Raw genomic sequence first — 17719 nt, 5'->3', positions numbered from 1 at the left:
CAGTGAATATGGAGTGTATGCATTTAATTTAAATAGGCATGGCTATTAACTATCAAATGAATAACAATATGCCTGGATTAGATGCAAAAGACAAAGGTATTTTATTTGTTTCATTTTCTGTTGTTTGCTTATTGTTGTTGTTCAGCTAATCGAGCAACCCACTTTCATGAGATATGTGATACTCACACAAGAATAAGGTTCTCTTTTCGTGCAAGAGAATGCAGACATGAAATAGCTAATTTTCCACAATGAGAAACTGTATTTTCTAATAATAATACCATTCTTATACATCATCAAAGGATGTATTCTTATACATCACCAGTACCTACACTGAAACTGACGCATTTATTATCTAAGATTATATCAAATGCACATAGTCAAATGAGTGGTACATAAACACTTTAGAGTGAGCTGGTTTGGGAGTCTTATTTTATTTACTGGTCTATTTAAAGAAATTCTTTGGTGAGAAGAGTTTTTAAAATTTTAAGTCGGGATAAAGAACTAGAAATTTTCTCATTAGAATTCATTACACAAATGCAAAATCCAAAAATATAAAGCTTGCCTCATTATACAATTTAATCTCCTTAAGTAAGAAAACAGCTACATCACTAAACAAGTTCTATCAAGGGCAAACACTTTACTAGATATTTATAATTTGTATGTAATGAAGCTTTCTTTGCTGTGGTTTCCATCTTAAGAACATATGTACATTGACACAAACATTACATAAAAATACCAACAAAAACAATCTGTCTCTACATGCTTTTACTTCTAACTTATATTGGCATAAGACATAAGTCAAATCACAGAAAAAAGCTTATGTTCATGCTGATTTTTACAAATTGGATATCATTTGCAGTATTTTATTGTTAGGGTTCAAAGAATTAATGAAAATGTAGCTATATTTTTTAAATTTATTTTATTCTTTAATTAGTGAGTCACCATGAGGGTACAGATACAGATTCACACATTTTCGAGATTGTTTTTCCCTCATACAATGTTTGCAAACACATCCCTTGAAAATGTAGCTATATTTTTAGGTTTAAATAGAAATGTAACATGTTGTGAAAAGAGCAGAAAAATGATTCCTTAAAAGGGAGCAAATATAAATATGAAACTATCAGCAAAAATATTGAATAGCAACTGGTAAGGATTTTCATGGCCCTGATCTTTGCCCCTGTAAGTATCAAAATTACTAATATGGTATGGTGGTAGCATTCTAATTTTAAACACGAACATAGAACAAAGATGAAAATAAACTTTTATATTACTGTTCATTAATAACAAATGAAGATACATTTTAGAATCAACACATTTGGCTTCATTTGTGTAAACTTTCATTTTTCATATTAGTATATTAACTTTTGTATATATTTTGTTTACATTTGAACACTCATCACCTGGCCAATACAATTTAAGGAGAAAGATGCCTGATAAAGTAATTTCTAGCTAGAGTGCAATGCAAACAAATTTTAGATGGAATATAAATGAACAAAAAGAAATAAATTAAAATAAAACAATGGTGTTTTGACAAACATTAGGTTAAGTTTTCCACTCTATTTCATATTGTATGTTTATAGCCCCACTTCCAGAGCCCCAAATGACTGTGTTCCACTAATAATTTCTTATTTTGTAAAGATTGAATTTCTTAAAGCAAATATGTTAAAAATTGAATTTTTTAAAGCAAATATATTAAAAATTTAGAGACAAAATGAATTCATCTCAAGTGTCTATTATACATTTAAAATGCTACAAAAACAACTACAAAGAAAGTACTAAGCATAGACCTTAAAGTAACAATCTTCATGCTTTTATATTAATTTTGTATAACTTAAACATTTTTGTTAACTCTCTTTTATTTGTTTCCATTTTCTAACCCTGTTATTTTTATAATTTATTTTAAAATATTTTATTGTTAATTAGGTAACATGATTAGAGAAGTATTGACCATTATGCTCTCCTTGGAGGTTGAAAGTCACTTTTACTTTAGATACTTTCTACAGTTCACTTTTATCATGTGTTTATATTACAAAAACTTCCTGTGACTATAAGTTCCTACAAATAATCACAGAATTCTCAACCTCTTTACTGCAATCCGAATGTTTTTGAGCATTTACTTCTTGTCCTTTTACCTGCAGCTATGGGAAACTGAAGTGATTTTCTCAGTCCTTTATTATTTAAAAAAACTGGAAATACAAATAGAGTTTAACAAAACGTTGTTTTGCCTCTAGTATGAGTGACATATGTTCCATGAGCTATGCATTCAAAAGTAGTGGAAGACTTCTTTACCCTGAAAAAAGAACAGTAAAGCATTGAAATGGATTTTAATGAAATCATAACATTAAAATGGTCTTATATTAAATCCCACTAATTTTCTAGGTAAAGGCTGTGTAGGGAATGGTGAAGAAATAGTAAAGGGGAATTGAATTTGCATTTCTTGTGCTGCAGGCACATGTTTACATGACCTTTAAAACAGAATTAAAGCTGTAACATCAGCAGCTGTAGGCAATTCACATTACTAAGGCAATCAAATAGAAAGCTAAACTAACTGTAAAACATAAATTAAACTGAAACAGAATCAGCTCAATTCACTAGTTTTACTTGTAATCTACTTATCTACAACTAGTCATTTCAAAACAATTTGCAGTTTCAACAAATCAGAAATAACTCCAATACATCTGCAGTTTCCATCTATATGTATATAAGCCAAGAATTCTTTAACATAGATCTCATCAATTGATAGATGTTCATCCATCACAGAACTAGCTCATTTCATGTTCATTATTTACTTTCAATAATCGTCTCCAAAAACAATCAATATTTGAGGAAGACAAGTTTTTATCTGACATGTCATATATATATATATATATATATGTGTGTGTGTGTGTGTGTGTGTGTGCATATATATATGTACATATATATTTCTAAGTAGGTATTAGGAAGAGTTGTAAAAACACTTAAAAACTGCTAAAAGTTAACTGCACTTCTTTTTACTCTAAACTTCATCGTATTTCTCGAAAACATCTACCCATACCTCATACCTTACAATAACTAAATTCTTATTTCCTTTCAAAGCATGTACAGATTTCACTCCTTTAAAATATTGTAGCACTGTAGCACTGCTGTCCCATTGTTCACCGAGTTGCTCGAGCTGGCGCCAGTAACGTCTCCATTGCGAGGCTTGTTGTTACTGTTTTTGGCATATCGAATATGCCACGGGTAGTTTTCCAGGCTCTGCCATGTGGGCGGAATACTCTCAATAGCTTGCGAGCTCTCCTAGAGGGATGGAAGAATCAAACTCAGGTCGGCCGCATGCAAGGCAAAAGCCCTACCCGCTGTGCTATCGCTCCAGTCCTTAAAATATTGTAACATAAGCTATTAAATGGTTTTAAACAAACTTTTGTAGATAAGACTGCTATAAAGCCATACAAAGAGTAAATGTATTTATAATGTGAGTGATCTTAACACTAAAAATGTTTTATAAGTTTTATTTCAAAATATTCTCTTTTTCCCCCAAAGCATTTCTTTTTCTGTGACTTCTTTTTCCTTCATCTCAGAAAACTCTGTAAACTTCCCCCAGTTTAGAAAATTTTAGAAAACTTTTCATGTTCATATCAACCAGAAAGTATATTTGAAAATGCTTGAAAGTGGAGCTATCCTACACTGTGGAGTAAAGAAAGGGCTCAGGACTCATTGCTTCTCTCCATCCCTAATATGCCTGTTGTCGAGAAAAATTGCATCTTTACAAAACTGTCAAATATATATTAAAATAAAATCAAACTTCTTCAGATCCTGCAGGTCTCTGATCCATAACAGAATCCACATCTTTCTTTATATTCAAATTAGTTTGTTCTTTAGTACACAAAGTTTCAGTCATGTAATTAGTTTTGTTTGTTTGTGGCCACACCCACTGGTTCTCAGAATTTACTACTGGCTTTCAGCTCAGAGATTAATCCTGGCTGGGCTCCAGGACTTGACCTAGCACAGAGGCTCAAACCTTAATTAGATTGATGCAAGGTAAATGCTGTACTATCTCTCCAGCTGCAGTCATGTAAACTTTTCTTCTTTCACCTCTTCCTTATCCTCCTTTTCCTCTTCCCTCTTCCCCTCCTTCTCTTCTCCCTCTTTCTCTCTGTCTCTCACACACACATATACACGCACACACCCATGCACACACATGCAAACACAAATGCTTGTGTGACAGATTTGTTCAAGGTGGGCATATATGTTTGTATCAAATGCCTGGGGAAAAATCTGTGATTCAAGTATAGTTCCACTGAAACAGAAACTTCAATCTGTCTCAGTAGTAAGAAGAGTGTAAGTGGTGTAAGTGGGGAGCAACCTCATTCTATTATTTGATAAAATTGAAATGAATACCTCGGAGGGACAAAAAACATGTGTATATTTAGATTAGGTATCCTTTTTTATTGCCATTGTTTTGTTCTTAGGGCCATAGCGAGCAGTGCTCAGGGGTTACTCCAGTCTTGACTAAAGGATCATTCCTGTTCTCAAGGCTTACTCCTAGTTTCTGCTGGATCATATGTTGTGGAGAGATCAAACTGGGGTGGGTCCCATGCAAGGTCAACACCTTAATCCATGCTTTATCTCTTGGACACAATACAAGACATCTTTCCCTTAGGAGCCCTAATTCTCTCTTGATCTTGTCAATTATTAAAATCTTTAAAAACCTTAAAATACTTTCCTTTTATGGAGGATCAGGAAAAATTATTATTTGAACTCATTATGTGAACTAAATAACATTATAAGCTAAGTAACATACAGAATTTGGTAGTCAAAGTGTTGGGCCTTACCTCCTGAGAGAAAATTACCATGAGCACGTAACCTTTGTGCAGACTTTGATAGGGGAGCATTGTGCTTAGGAATGTTGAAAGGATCCACCAGAAGTTATTAAGAAACTGTCCAGCAACAAGGATGGTCAATTAAATGGCTCAAGTGCTGAGAACTGCAAAAGAGACAAACACAAACCACCCCCAAACTCATGGAACTCACACAGTTAATTTGATATCAGCTCTTTGATATCCTGACTCCCTCTCTTAACCTCTAACCCTTGTAAATGGGTTTGGCTTCTAATCTGTGGATCCTGTTTCTGACAATGTATGACAAATTGAGGAAGATAAAACAGTGAGGTAAACTATCAAAATAAGTCCCTTGTCAACTACCCTGTTGTAAGAGTAGACCATCCTTTTTAGTTTCTGGACCAAACCTGGCATTGCTCAGGACTGAGTCCTGGTTCTATGCTCAGGGGTCACTCTTGCTGGAGCTCAGGGAACTATGTAGGAGATCGAGTCAGGGTTGGTCTTCAGCAAGCAGGTGCCCTACCCACAAACTCTTACTCTGGTCCCAGAATAGAACCAATTTGGCTAAACGAATTGCCATCTAAAGAGTTATCTTAAAAGAGAAACTCTGTTTAAGACCCCAAAGTCTCCTGGCTAACCACCAATGTTCAAGAAGCATTTGGAAAACTAAAGCCAAGTTCAGCAGCTAAGCTTCATCTTAGCATTTTAGATAGTCTACCCTAAAAAGAAGTAGTTCAGCTATTGCTCAAATATGCCTTCTCATGCACAGATCAGGCAGAAGATTTGGTCTAGAGGAAATCCTTGGTTCCTGCTAGTTTTAACTCTCTGCAGTTTGGAACAAGCATATATAGTTTGGAACAAGCATGAACTGTTTAATGTTAGTTCTGCAAATATTTTTGATATAAAACAATGTTGATTGCAAATATTAACTTATACTATTTCTATATAAACATAATAGTGTTTAAGTAAAATATAACCATCAGATAACAAATGGCTCTTAAATAGTTATCAAAGATTAACTACTTAGCTTACTAGACTACCCATTCAGTTGTGGTCAGTGGCATGGGCCAATCAAATATATAAACATAGTGAGGCTAACTGTTATTCTGTCACCCTGAGTACTTATTATACTAAGAAAAACTTAATTTTTTTCTTGAGTATAGCTAAAATACACAGAAACACCCAGACATATTCCCAAAAAGACACAAAAAGTGAAATAAATTGAGTAAATTTTTTTCTCAAAGCAGGAAAGCTAAACTTCTTTTCTAAAATAAAAGTTCATGGGATGTTGACCCAAAGAAATATGGCAAGAAATGGAGATTTTAAGGTCACTAATGACCAAATTCCCCATTATCCAAAATTAATAGTTACAATAAATGCCAAAATAAATTTTTAAATAGGTTCCAAAAATTTCCTTACAAAGTGAATTTTTCCTAATACTTTTATCTCACATTTTCCCCACATAGATTGACAAGGAGTGGGAATTATGATAGAGAAAAATGATTAAGTACCTTGGAAATAATCTACATTTCCAAACATAGCATAAGAAATCTGCTGGCAACCAATTTTCAAATGTGCAATACTAGGATCCTAAGGAAGAACAATGGGCATATAAGAAAAACACTGTCTCAGTTAAGAACAAAAGTGGAACCTTCTAATAATTTCAAAATCAAAATGTTAATGCTTCCATAAAAAGGAGACAAATTTTAATTTAGAGTAGCTCTTTTAATTATGAAAGTGACATAAAATGTTTAACTAGATGGCTTTCTGATGCCTAGAAAATGCCTAGACCTAGAGAATTTTAGTAAAACATCCCAATGCACCCTTTGACAGATCATGCAAATAGAACTGTATTTTCCTTTTTGTGTGTTAAATACCCAATCCACTCTGACTTAGAAAATAAAGAAACATCACAGCAATTTATATTCACAAACATTCCATGACTATATTAAAAAATTAGTAATTCCACATGAGGACTATATTATGTCATCCACTGGATTCCTCAAAACAGGGCTCGGTTTGCAGCACAAAAACAAGTGACTGGAAAATACGTATGATGATTCCTAGACACCCTAAATTACGGTGTTGGGAAAATGATAGCCATGCAGAGAACTGCACAATAGCTCAGTCTCTATAGAGCTCTTTTCCTGGGACCCTATAAGATCAGTGTTCAAGCGCTGACAAAAGCAATGCAAAGGAAGAAGTGACCTCAGAAGAGAAACTGAGACTGGATCAATGTGACCTTGCCAGTGCAATGGTGGGAACAAGCATCCTTTCCCTCTGTAGTGAGGGTCTCTATTGTCTTCTACCCTCTAACCAGCAACACCCCAGCTACACAAAGCCTCAGCACTTTCACACTGACATTGGATTTCATTAGCATGACTGTTGTTCTTGCAGACTGGGGTATTTAAATAAAAGGTTTATGATGAACATTTTATTTAATTATCCAGTATTTGCTGGAACATTCAGTGTACACTAATGCTTTTACTCCTCTCTGTTCCATTACCTTTTCTCTAAAAATCATTTTCTTCACATCCAAGGAAAACTGAAGAGATCTAACAAATAAAATGAATTAAGTTCAAATCGGTATTGGTTAGTCTCTGTTAATTCCATGTTAATGCCATCTGCTTTTTTTTAATTCTCCCCCAGAATATTACAAACCCCTTACTTCCCTCCCCCCGCCCCACACAATTTTCTAAGAGGAACAGGAGGAGGAAGACTATAAGAGGAGTTAGTTGTGGGTTGATGCTCTGAAGGGCATGGATGTCTCACACAGAGAATGAGTAAAGAGATTAATGTATATGTACCAGAAAAAAGGCCTCATCACTGCTGCTTTCAGAAACTGCTTCTCTTCGCTTGTGGCTACCCTCAACACATACTCTCAGTTAATTTTTTTAAATATACATGTTGCTACTGTACATCAGTGCTATAAATGTTTATACTATGGTAACCATGTTACTTAAACTAAAATAAAAATAATTATTAAAAATGTTGCTATGAACCCCAACCTAATTTGTTCTGCTTCTAAATTAAATTGTGGTGAAGATGAAGGATTTCAATTTCTGAGTCACCCCTACGTCAAGAGTTTCAACTATAAAGCACATATTTAAATTAATTCTTTTACATTGCTTTCCAGACCTGCAGCTCCAATCTCCCACCACCAGAGTCCAGACTGTTCCCTTGTTCCCCAAATTTTATGAAAAATGAGAATACCTCACAATCTATACTCAAATATGAAATTTACATAAAGCATAATATCCATGGCTGGAGTAACTTTCTGAAGGAGACTGGATGGCCTACCCAGCTGGCACCAAGCTTCCACAGAAGCTAGCTTAGGACGACATCAATGGATTTAATTTATTTTCCGATTCCTTCTGCTCTATGAAATTGTTCAGGGAACTGTCGCTCAGGAAATGATATGCATCCTTAAATCTTATTTGGTAGGGGAAGCACTGCAAATTCCAAGATTAAAAATAAACGGACGAACATAGAAGTAAAAAAGTCAATCTGGCATGGTGATAGAAGAAATTAACTGAATTATCCTATGGAAACCAAAGTTTGCAAGATGAGGTGCAAAATTTTTGTGTGAAGGTGATTCAAGAAAAAACAAATCATATGCACTGTGGTAGCTTGATATAAAATTAAAACCACTGATGCCTAGATATATAGAGATGTACATATTATCTAAAATATAGTTTATTTACTTCTCTATGAGCTTCTCTCCAAAGCAACTTCTAGCTACCCCTGTCCACATAGTTTAACAGCTATTATTATATTCAAACTATAGCTCTAGAGGGGGTGGTATAAATCCAGTTTGAGAACCAACAGTGAAATTTAAAATCTCAGTGAGGATACACTAAATTGTGTATATTTCCCAGTTATCTATGAGAATAATTTTATAAGAGATAAATTTGTATTTAAAACAAAATGAAGTCTATGAAAAATTACTTGCCAAGTTTTTGCAACTGTAGCTTCTAATAGATTTCATTTTCTCCCATGTCCAGACGAGGTCGTCTATTGAATCAGCCTCTTTTATTTTGTATGGGGCAGGGGATTTGTGACCATGGTCCCCCCTTTTATTCCTCTCTCTATGGAAACCCAGATCATGGGGAGAAATATTCAAGGCTGAATAAAGAGAATCCACAGAAAGGAGAGCTTGAGAGCGGCATCTGTTACACTTGGGAAGTTAGACTGACAGGAGAGGGCTAAAGAAACCTAACCATTAGATTAGTCAGAAAGAGCGAGAAGATTGGAGTCTATGCAGATATTTTCTTCAAAAAACACCACAGCAGTTTAAGAGAAGACATTAATTTAGTGCTAGAGTATGTAATTGTACCTGAATTCAATAGGTGGTATCTATTTTCATTGGAAAATAATTAAAACTGAAGAAAGGAAAAGAAGAAGGAAGGGAGATGAAAAAGATGACTGTTAGTTTTGGCTCCTCATATAAGTTATCCTTACTATAAAACACTGAATGGAAAGCAAAAAGCATGACAAACCTAAATGAGTACAGAGTTCTGCTAGCTTTTCACTACTCTCCACCCCCTAAGCCTGGGGGTAAATAATTTGAGCCACTTTTGTAAAACTGGCCAAACCCAAGAGCAGAGGCCATAAGCAAGAGGAAGGTTAATTGTCAGAACTCAGTCAAGTCAAAATTGGAAAAGAACCACCCCCTTTTCTTCACGTAAAAAAGTCTTATTAATTGGTAATTCCCTTAACCTCCTGAATGGTCAGAGGAAGATTGGCAACTCTTTCATTCACTGCTGTGAAGGTAGTAAGGATGTGAAAAGCTCTATGAACAACATGACAATGGTTATCAGTTTTCTTCTCCCACCCGCCCCCAATTTTATGATTTAATTTAATGTGTTCAACTCTGGCCTATAAAATGATGAAAACAGATTTGTAATAGTACCCTATAACAGGAACCCAAAACAAAGTATCTACTTCTTTCTTTGGTTTTGTTTTATTTTAGCAAGTTATATTTTCTTCAGGAAACAAAAGTTCAGGCATAAATGAGATTAAATTATTGCCAAAGAAGATGAAGATGGCTTGCGATAAAGCAACCATATTTCATGTAGAAAATAGAGAAAAAGTAATTTCTAGATTTAAAACAGATAAACCTTTATGATAGGACACCAAGAAATGAAACCCCAATTTGATGAGAGAAAGGGTAGGGGGTTCAGGTGGCAAATGTTCTTTTCCATCAATAATTACTAGTGCTTAACCTTTTTTTAAGATAGGAAAAGATTGCAACCAGATGTCAAATTTCCCTGCCTAATAGACACAATTTACATTTACCAATATAATCTCCTCTTTCTTTGTGCTCTCAAAAGAAATCACTTTTTCTGAGGAAATACGTTCTCTCTAGCTGCATAAAGGAATGGGAGAATAAGCTCACCTTGTTCTTTTTCTTATTTTCGCGCATTTTCTTCAGATCTGTCTTCTTAGAGAAACTATTGCCTTAATGACTTTCTGGTAGCTGCAAGCCTTCTTTTATTTCTGCTAAATATATGAAAATGTATGCAAATTTAAATCAAGCTTAACCTAGAAGCTCTTGCAATATATTTAATGGAATTTCAAACCAATAAGGAAACTCTAGTGCTGTCTTCTATAAGTGCAAATATAATTACACAACTAAGTTACCTCCAAAATAATTCAACGAAAGGTCAATTTTTTAACTTCAGAAATTTTGTTAGGCATACTACACTGCCTCTTTCCAGCTAGATAAAATATGTAATCTTTACATTTCATTTCACTCTGCTTACTACCAATACCTTTGCTGGGAGCTGGGAGGCACACAGACTTTACTTCACTAAATTATAAAAGCTTAGGAGGAATACATGTTTATCCTCTCTATCTCTCTAATCAAAAACATAAACATGGTCCTTTCTTCCTAAATTAAAAGAAAATTCAAACTTGATGGAAATCGGGAATACTCAATTTCCAACTCTTTCTTTCCCTCCCTCCTCTCTCACTCTCTCTCTCATACTCACCCTCTTTCTAAATTTTCAGGGCCACTAAACAATTCATTCCCATTTACCTCAATTTGGAGGAGTACCCAACTTTAGGATTTGGGGAGTCACTCGTGTAAAACAGCATTTTCCCTAGGTGAAAGCATAGGACTCATTAAACTTTCTCTTGTATACCTATTGAAACTGGGGTTGTGGTATGTTGTCTCCCCACTTGGGGAATACAGTCTCTGATATAAATTGTGGGGCAGCTGATCGAAGCTGACATGCTGACATGAGACAGTAATAAAACAGAAGTCTTACAATTCACCTACTGAATTGGACAAATTTTTAAATAATTACATTTTTACACTATCACATTAGATTAGGTTTTACTTTCCCCAAATATTGCTGTTCTTCATTACCCCTTTTTAGATGCATTGTGAACTTGTTATCGAGTTTCTTATAGATGAAATAATAAAGTTACCCGAAATCGCTCTTTTGGAATCCCGAACTTCAATCTTAGAGATTTAAGGTCCTGTAGAAGGGGATCCCATACTCAGAACTGGTAATGAAATTTTGTTTTGCAGCTGTTGACACACAATTCAGAGTGTCTAATTAATCTGAGAAAAATCCCTAGATGATATTTAAACTGCTCCTATTATTTTCTTAATGCGTTTTCCTTATATAATCTGAAGCTGTTTGCTGCCTCTCCCTTCCCCATCTCCACTCCATCCCCTTTTCTGAAGTCTCCCCCGCCCCTCAGCAGCCCGGAACAAACATGCTTCTCTCATCCTTTCCTCTCCCACTACAAACACCCCAGCTATCCGGGAGGAGGTGACGATGGGGGCTTGAGGATTAACAAAATAAACGACAGTCACTGGGGTGAAGCAAACCAAAGGAACCCAAAAATTGATTCACTTCCTGCTAGGGTCTCACCGAAACTCCGGAGCTCGACCAGCCTAATTTGGAAAGCGATTCCGCCCTCCAGTCCGGCACTGGTTGAAGCCTGAGCCGGCCTTGCACACTCGCTCTGCGATTGGCCACAGTGACTGCCCGTCATTCGTTAGCGCGGCTTTGACCGGCCCCCCTCCCCCCGGCGCTGTAGATGTCAAAGGCTGAAGCTGCTCCCTTCGCCAGATTATAACTACTAGGGGGATCCACACAGACCATGGCCACAGCTGCCTCGAATCCCTACAGCCTGCTCAGTTCCAGCGCCCTAGTCCATGCGGATTCTGTGACTATGCAACAAGGGAGTCCTTTCCGGAATCCTCAGAAACTTCTCCAAAGTGACTATTTGCAGGGAGTTCCTAGCAATGGACATCCCCTGGGACATCACTGGGTGACCAATCTGAACGAAGGAGGGCCGTGGTCCTCCACCCTGGCTACGAGCCCTATGGACCAGCAGGACGTGAAACCCGGGCGCGAAGACCTGCAGCTGGGCTCGATGGTGCATCATCGCTCCCCGCACGTCGCTCACCACTCTCCGCACCCTAACCACCCAAACGCCTGGGGGACGAGCCCCGTTCCCAACACGTCCATCACGTCTAGCAGCCAACCCCTCAACGTGTACTCGCAGCCAGGCTTCACGGTGAGCGGCATGCTGGAACACGGGGGTCTTACCCCACCGCCGGCCTCAGCTCCCACACCGAGCCTGCAGCCCGTGCTCCGGGAGCCCCCAGACCACGGTGATTTGAACTTGCACCACTGCCAGGACCACTCCGACGAGGAAACACCGACCTCCGACGAGTTGGAACAGTTCGCCAAACAGTTTAAACAAAGAAGAATCAAGTTGGGCTTCACTCAGGCGGACGTGGGGCTGGCCCTGGGCACGCTGTATGGCAATGTGTTCTCCCAGACCACCATCTGCAGGTTCGAAGCCTTGCAACTGAGTTTCAAGAACATGTGTAAGCTGAAACCCCTGCTGAACAAGTGGCTGGAGGAGGCCGATTCATCCACAGGAAGCCCGACCAGCATTGACAAGATCGCAGCACAGGGCCGCAAGCGCAAGAAGCGAACCTCAATTGAGGTGAGTGTCAAGGGCGTACTGGAGACTCATTTCCTCAAGTGTCCCAAACCTGCCGCGCAGGAAATTTCCTCGCTGGCAGACAGTCTACAATTGGAGAAAGAAGTGGTGCGTGTCTGGTTCTGTAATCGAAGACAGAAAGAGAAAAGAATGACTCCACCCGGGGATCAGCAGCCACAAGAGGTTTATTCGCACACCTTAAAAACAGACACGTCCTGCCAAGATCTCTGACTGCACCTGGGAGAGGAAGTGGCTGCCTCTCCGCTTTAGACGCAGCGCAGATTTCCCTTTCTCGATCTTTTTCTTTCCCTCCAGCTTTTTGTTTGTTTGTTTTGCGCGCTCTCTCCCTCCCTCTCTGGCTCCCTCCGCCCTCTCCCACCTCCCCCTTCTCTCCTCCTCTTCTTCCCTCCCTGGCCCATTTCATTTTTCTTCCAAATTTAACGTTTTAAAAAACGGAATTCTAACTTACCTAAAAAACTAAGCACTCACACGGGCTTTCAGTTGCATCCAACAGTCCAGACCTCCTGCGCAGGCAACAGTTTTCTCCAAACTCTTCGCTGCCCTGATATGATACAAATTGTTTACTTAGAGGTTCCTTTGGTTGCTCCAGCTAGAAAGTAAAGTGAGTGGAGTAACTTGGGGATGGGGGTGGGATAAAGGAGAGAGAATGACAGATGTGTGCCTCAGAATAACCTTTCAGCGCCTTGGTAATAGCAGCAGTATTTCAGGTGAAATCTGTTTTACAGTAGACTAGTTTTGCATTTCTAAGAACTGTACTTCTCTAGCATTTCTGTATATCTGAGTGTTTTTCTACAAGTTGTACACAATATTTGTGAGATAAATTGTTTCTAATATACCACTTTGCTTTTTTCGTTCCTATAATGATTATTATTCCTGGTGTTTTTTATTTGACTGTAAATGGAAGGGATAATGAGAGGAGGAATTCAAAAGATGCCTGTGCATCCACTGAGCATCCCAAATCTGTATGGATGAGAAAGAATATAACAAGTAGTTGTGGATCATATAGGAGTTTTGTTTTGATTTCCCAGGGGCAGAGTGCCTAGGATAGGCAGAATAATCAAGTTTATTGAGTTTGCAAACAAGCTCAAAGTAAGAGAGGTAATTTGATGCTTTCTGCCCTCAATTTGGAACTAGGGAGTCCTGCTGGTTTATACAGCACAGATTAAAGTGTTCAAGAATGAATCAGTTGCGGTGCCAGGTGGGGGAAAAGGGCATTTTTGAGACACCCAGAAGGTTCAGAAATGCCTGCCCAAGGAGTTCTCACTGACCCCATATCACCAGCGCTACCTCGTATCTGACCTCCTAGGCATAATGATTTTCTCTAGAGACCACAACTTAGAGACAATAGTGACAGGGAATACTAAACAGTTTTATTTACTACCACTTCATTGCTGCTTCGAGAGTAACAAAACATTCGGAAGATGGTAAGGGGTGTTGGACAGGCACTCTCTACCTGGTGCAAAATGACAATGAAATGATGGGAAAAGCTTATAGATTTTATGATGGATCCTATCTAGTATCTATTCTGCTGTGCTGTTTCTATGTGGGCTCAAGGCAAATAGTATCAGCTCTTCCAACAAGCAGACCTGGTAGAAACCCAGGAGGACAACAGTGGTAGCTAGAAAACTCCTTGGTGGCTGGGTTACTTCTTTTCTCTTCTGGCTCCTTTCCTCAGCTTCTCATCCCCTCTCCCTATCCTTCGTTCCTTTTCCCTTTACATTTTCTATTCCTTTCTTTCCTATGTTTATTCCTTTCCCTTCCATTCTTCTTTTCTTTGATCTCTGTGTATGTCCACGTGCTTGGACAGGGAAACATGATTAGATAGGTGTGTTCATTGTATTACTATTTACATAAGGCAACTACTGCAATATCTTGCTAGACTGTGTAGAGATTCTCAAAATGTGCAGTTGCTGTGGCTTTATTGCTAGCTCTCATGTTCACATAGCAGTTCCACAAGTTCATCTCATTCCCAATGAATACACATGTGCCTGGTCAGCCAAGCAGCTAACAATAATAGCCAATGCTCGCAGAATCTGACTGTGGGCTCCATATGTACCAGTTAGCATCATGGTCAAGCTAGGAGGCAACGGTACCAAGACAAAGATTCAAAACTATCTAAGGACCAGAAAGCCTGGGCTCCTTGTTGAGCAAATGGTATGGGCTGCCAAACCTCTGGTTTACAACTCTGTCTCCTCCAGCTGCAGGTGGAAGTGCACATATTAATTCAAATCTTAGTCTTTCTGATTGTTTCTTTCCTGTTGTTAAATATTTGACCCTGAATTCTATTGGTGGTTGGATTTTAGTTCCTGAGGATTCTTTTATTGTTGTCTGTTTTGTTCACATTGAGTTTATATTTACAACTGTTAGGGTTTTTGTTTGGTTCAATTTTATTTTCTTTGCCGTTAAGTGCTATGGAACAAACCTGAGTTAATCCAAATATTTTTACCGACTTTAGAATTGTACAGTTTTGTATATTAAACTTTTTTGAAGTTATTAATTTAAAAAAGATCATTTAGTTTATTCATTTAGTAACTGATTTATAATAGACACTATATTCATTAAGAGTTGCTTTTCAACTATTTTATTCAATTTGCTTATATTGCAGTTGCCAACATTTATTTATTTTCAATAAATTCTGCATTGGTTTTAAAAGGAAACTTTCAAAGTTGAGTTAGGTATCAAAGAAAACCAATTTATTGTAATGTTTGATGTGAACAATTTTAGTCAAGGGTTTATATTGATGTAATATTTTATTGTTGTAATGGACTTTAAAGGTTTAAATAAAACATTTTTGCAAAATTTTTCTTTTCTTTTTTTGGCTGTATTGATTTTTTTATAAAGTAATGTGTGAAAATATAGGAACATTTTGGGTAAAAAAAAGTATCTGCTTTCTTTTAGGCTAGAAATCATTTGTCATAGATTTGATTATTAATACTTCCTCTCTGACTTTCATACACTTACACATAGAGTACAGACACACAGAGTATTATGTACATGCCTATAATCATGCAAACTATGTCCTAAATGGTGAAAAAGGGAAAGGAAAGTGGGGGGTTAATTTCAGAAGGTATGGTATTACCATAGTCCTTCAAAGGATTCTGCCTTTCTATTCCTGAAGAGAAACACTTCTTTTAACCTGTCTCTCTTAAAACTCAACCTAGACCTTCACTAAAGTTTTTCTTGATGAAACCACTTATCTTCTCCTTCATTCCCACCATGATCCCTTCTCTTAGCTGAGCCCCATTTTCTTAATGGGGATGGAAGATAACTTTATGTAAGGAATTGTGCTGTCTTTTTTTAAGAACTTTCATGGACCCAGAAAGTCTAATAAAGTTTTGTTCATTTAGTATTTCACACTAAGACTAAAATCTGTAGTTAAAACTGAATTTTTTGGGAAAAAATATACCAAAGCTTTAGGACAAAAACATCCTATTAGTTAGACCCTTCAACTTGTATATAACAGCATCACATTTATTTCATCATAAACCCTCCATAAAATAATGGTTATCTGTATTATTTGGGGAGGAATTAGTACATCAGAATTGGGGTTTTTAAAGGATTTTACATGTAAAACCATGTCCTTTTCATTTTTCTTTGGTAACTGTATAACAAGCAACAGACATTTTAAACTGTAATTATCCAACTGTACATCCCTCTTCAATTTATGCTCTGAAGCAGTTTTATTTAACAAAGCAAAATTATTTAATCATTTTAGGAGTTAATTATTACATTACATGCAATTTCTCATATTTTTCACATTGTTTATTCTTTTACATCTGCATAGTACACTATAATATGTGCTATTTATGAAATATACTATATTATATATATATAAATAACATAAAGATTTTTATAAGTAATGTTGACTTTATGGAGATATATCAACAAGCACAAAGCTTAAACCTGTTGGTTCTCTTTCCATTGTTATAAAAATGATTTCTTCCTTTAATAAACAGTATTTAAACATTGACTTGATTTAAAAACTACATGTTACAGCTTTTCATATTAATTTACTCAGATGCTTTATATCAGTATATTTTGATAAACTAATGGAACAAAAGCATATATCTGAAGAAGTACTTATGTGAATATATTGATACAGCATGATAAATACTAGTATTTTACTATGTATTGCTGCTACATGCATATTTTAATTAAGGTTTGTTTCACTAAATATCCCTTTCCTTTCTCTTAAAACACAACCAAGGCATAGTTGACTTTTATACTAACTTCCTAATTGAATGCCTTTTATCATTAACATAACATTTTCATTGAAATTAGGTGTATGTTGGTACCTCTACCTAGGACTTTCTTTGTATTGAGATTACTATTCTCAATAGGAGCCTTGTTTATATATATATATATATATATATATATATATATATATTAATATATATATAGCCTCAGTTTCTTTCTGGTTTTCACAGCTATAGCGCTGTCTCCCATAATAACTAGTAGTGGGTTGAAAAGAAAGAATAGTAATTAACTATATTTAATAAAATGAAAGCAAAAATATTTCATCACCATATTCTGATATAAATAAGAGAATTTAAGGAAATATGTGGGGGCGCGGGACTGTGGGATGAATAAATATTCAGGTAATATAGATAATTTGAACAGCCAAATTTCTATTTAAGTACATATATATATGCAAAGTGTTTTTTATGGAGAATCTACCATGATACCTGCATGATAGCAAAAAAGAAAGTATAACAAAACTATAAAATTAAAACAATATATAAAATTAAAATGACTCAAACAAAAAGGCTTTTCCAATAATAAATAATCATAATATTATTCCTGGGAATGAATTCCATTACTTATTAATAAAAGAAGAAAACAGGGAAAATATTGCTATATAAACAGTTTAATTGCATTTGTCTTTAAAAAATAAAACACTTGAATTA

At 36.4% G+C, this 17719-nt stretch overlaps 1 protein-coding gene and 1 long non-coding RNA gene across 2 annotated transcripts; one reads left to right on the top strand and one right to left on the bottom strand.

The window, feature by feature from the left end:
• Positions 1-286: 286 nt before the first annotated feature.
• On the bottom strand, positions 287-11356 carry LOC129400140 (uncharacterized). The gene is made up of 5 exons (XR_008627460.1): positions 11253-11356; positions 10216-10319; positions 4812-4963; positions 3042-3276; positions 287-2290 (listed from the first exon to the last, which is right to left on the bottom strand). It is a non-coding gene; the product is annotated as an uncharacterized LOC129400140 (long non-coding RNA).
• A 546-nt stretch (positions 11357-11902) lies between these two features.
• Positions 11903-15605, top strand: POU3F4 (POU class 3 homeobox 4). The gene has a single exon (XM_055123498.1). The coding sequence runs from the start codon at positions 11937-11939 to the stop codon at positions 13020-13022; it is 1086 nt and encodes a 361-aa protein (XP_054979473.1). The 5' UTR covers positions 11903-11936; the 3' UTR covers positions 13023-15605.
• Positions 15606-17719: the final 2114 nt, after the last annotated feature.

This window comes from Sorex araneus, chromosome X (genome assembly GCF_027595985.1).
Source record: "Sorex araneus isolate mSorAra2 chromosome X, mSorAra2.pri, whole genome shotgun sequence".
Taxonomy (NCBI): Eukaryota; Metazoa; Chordata; class Mammalia; order Eulipotyphla; family Soricidae; genus Sorex; species Sorex araneus.
This window is presented reverse-complemented; position numbering and strand designations above follow the sequence as displayed.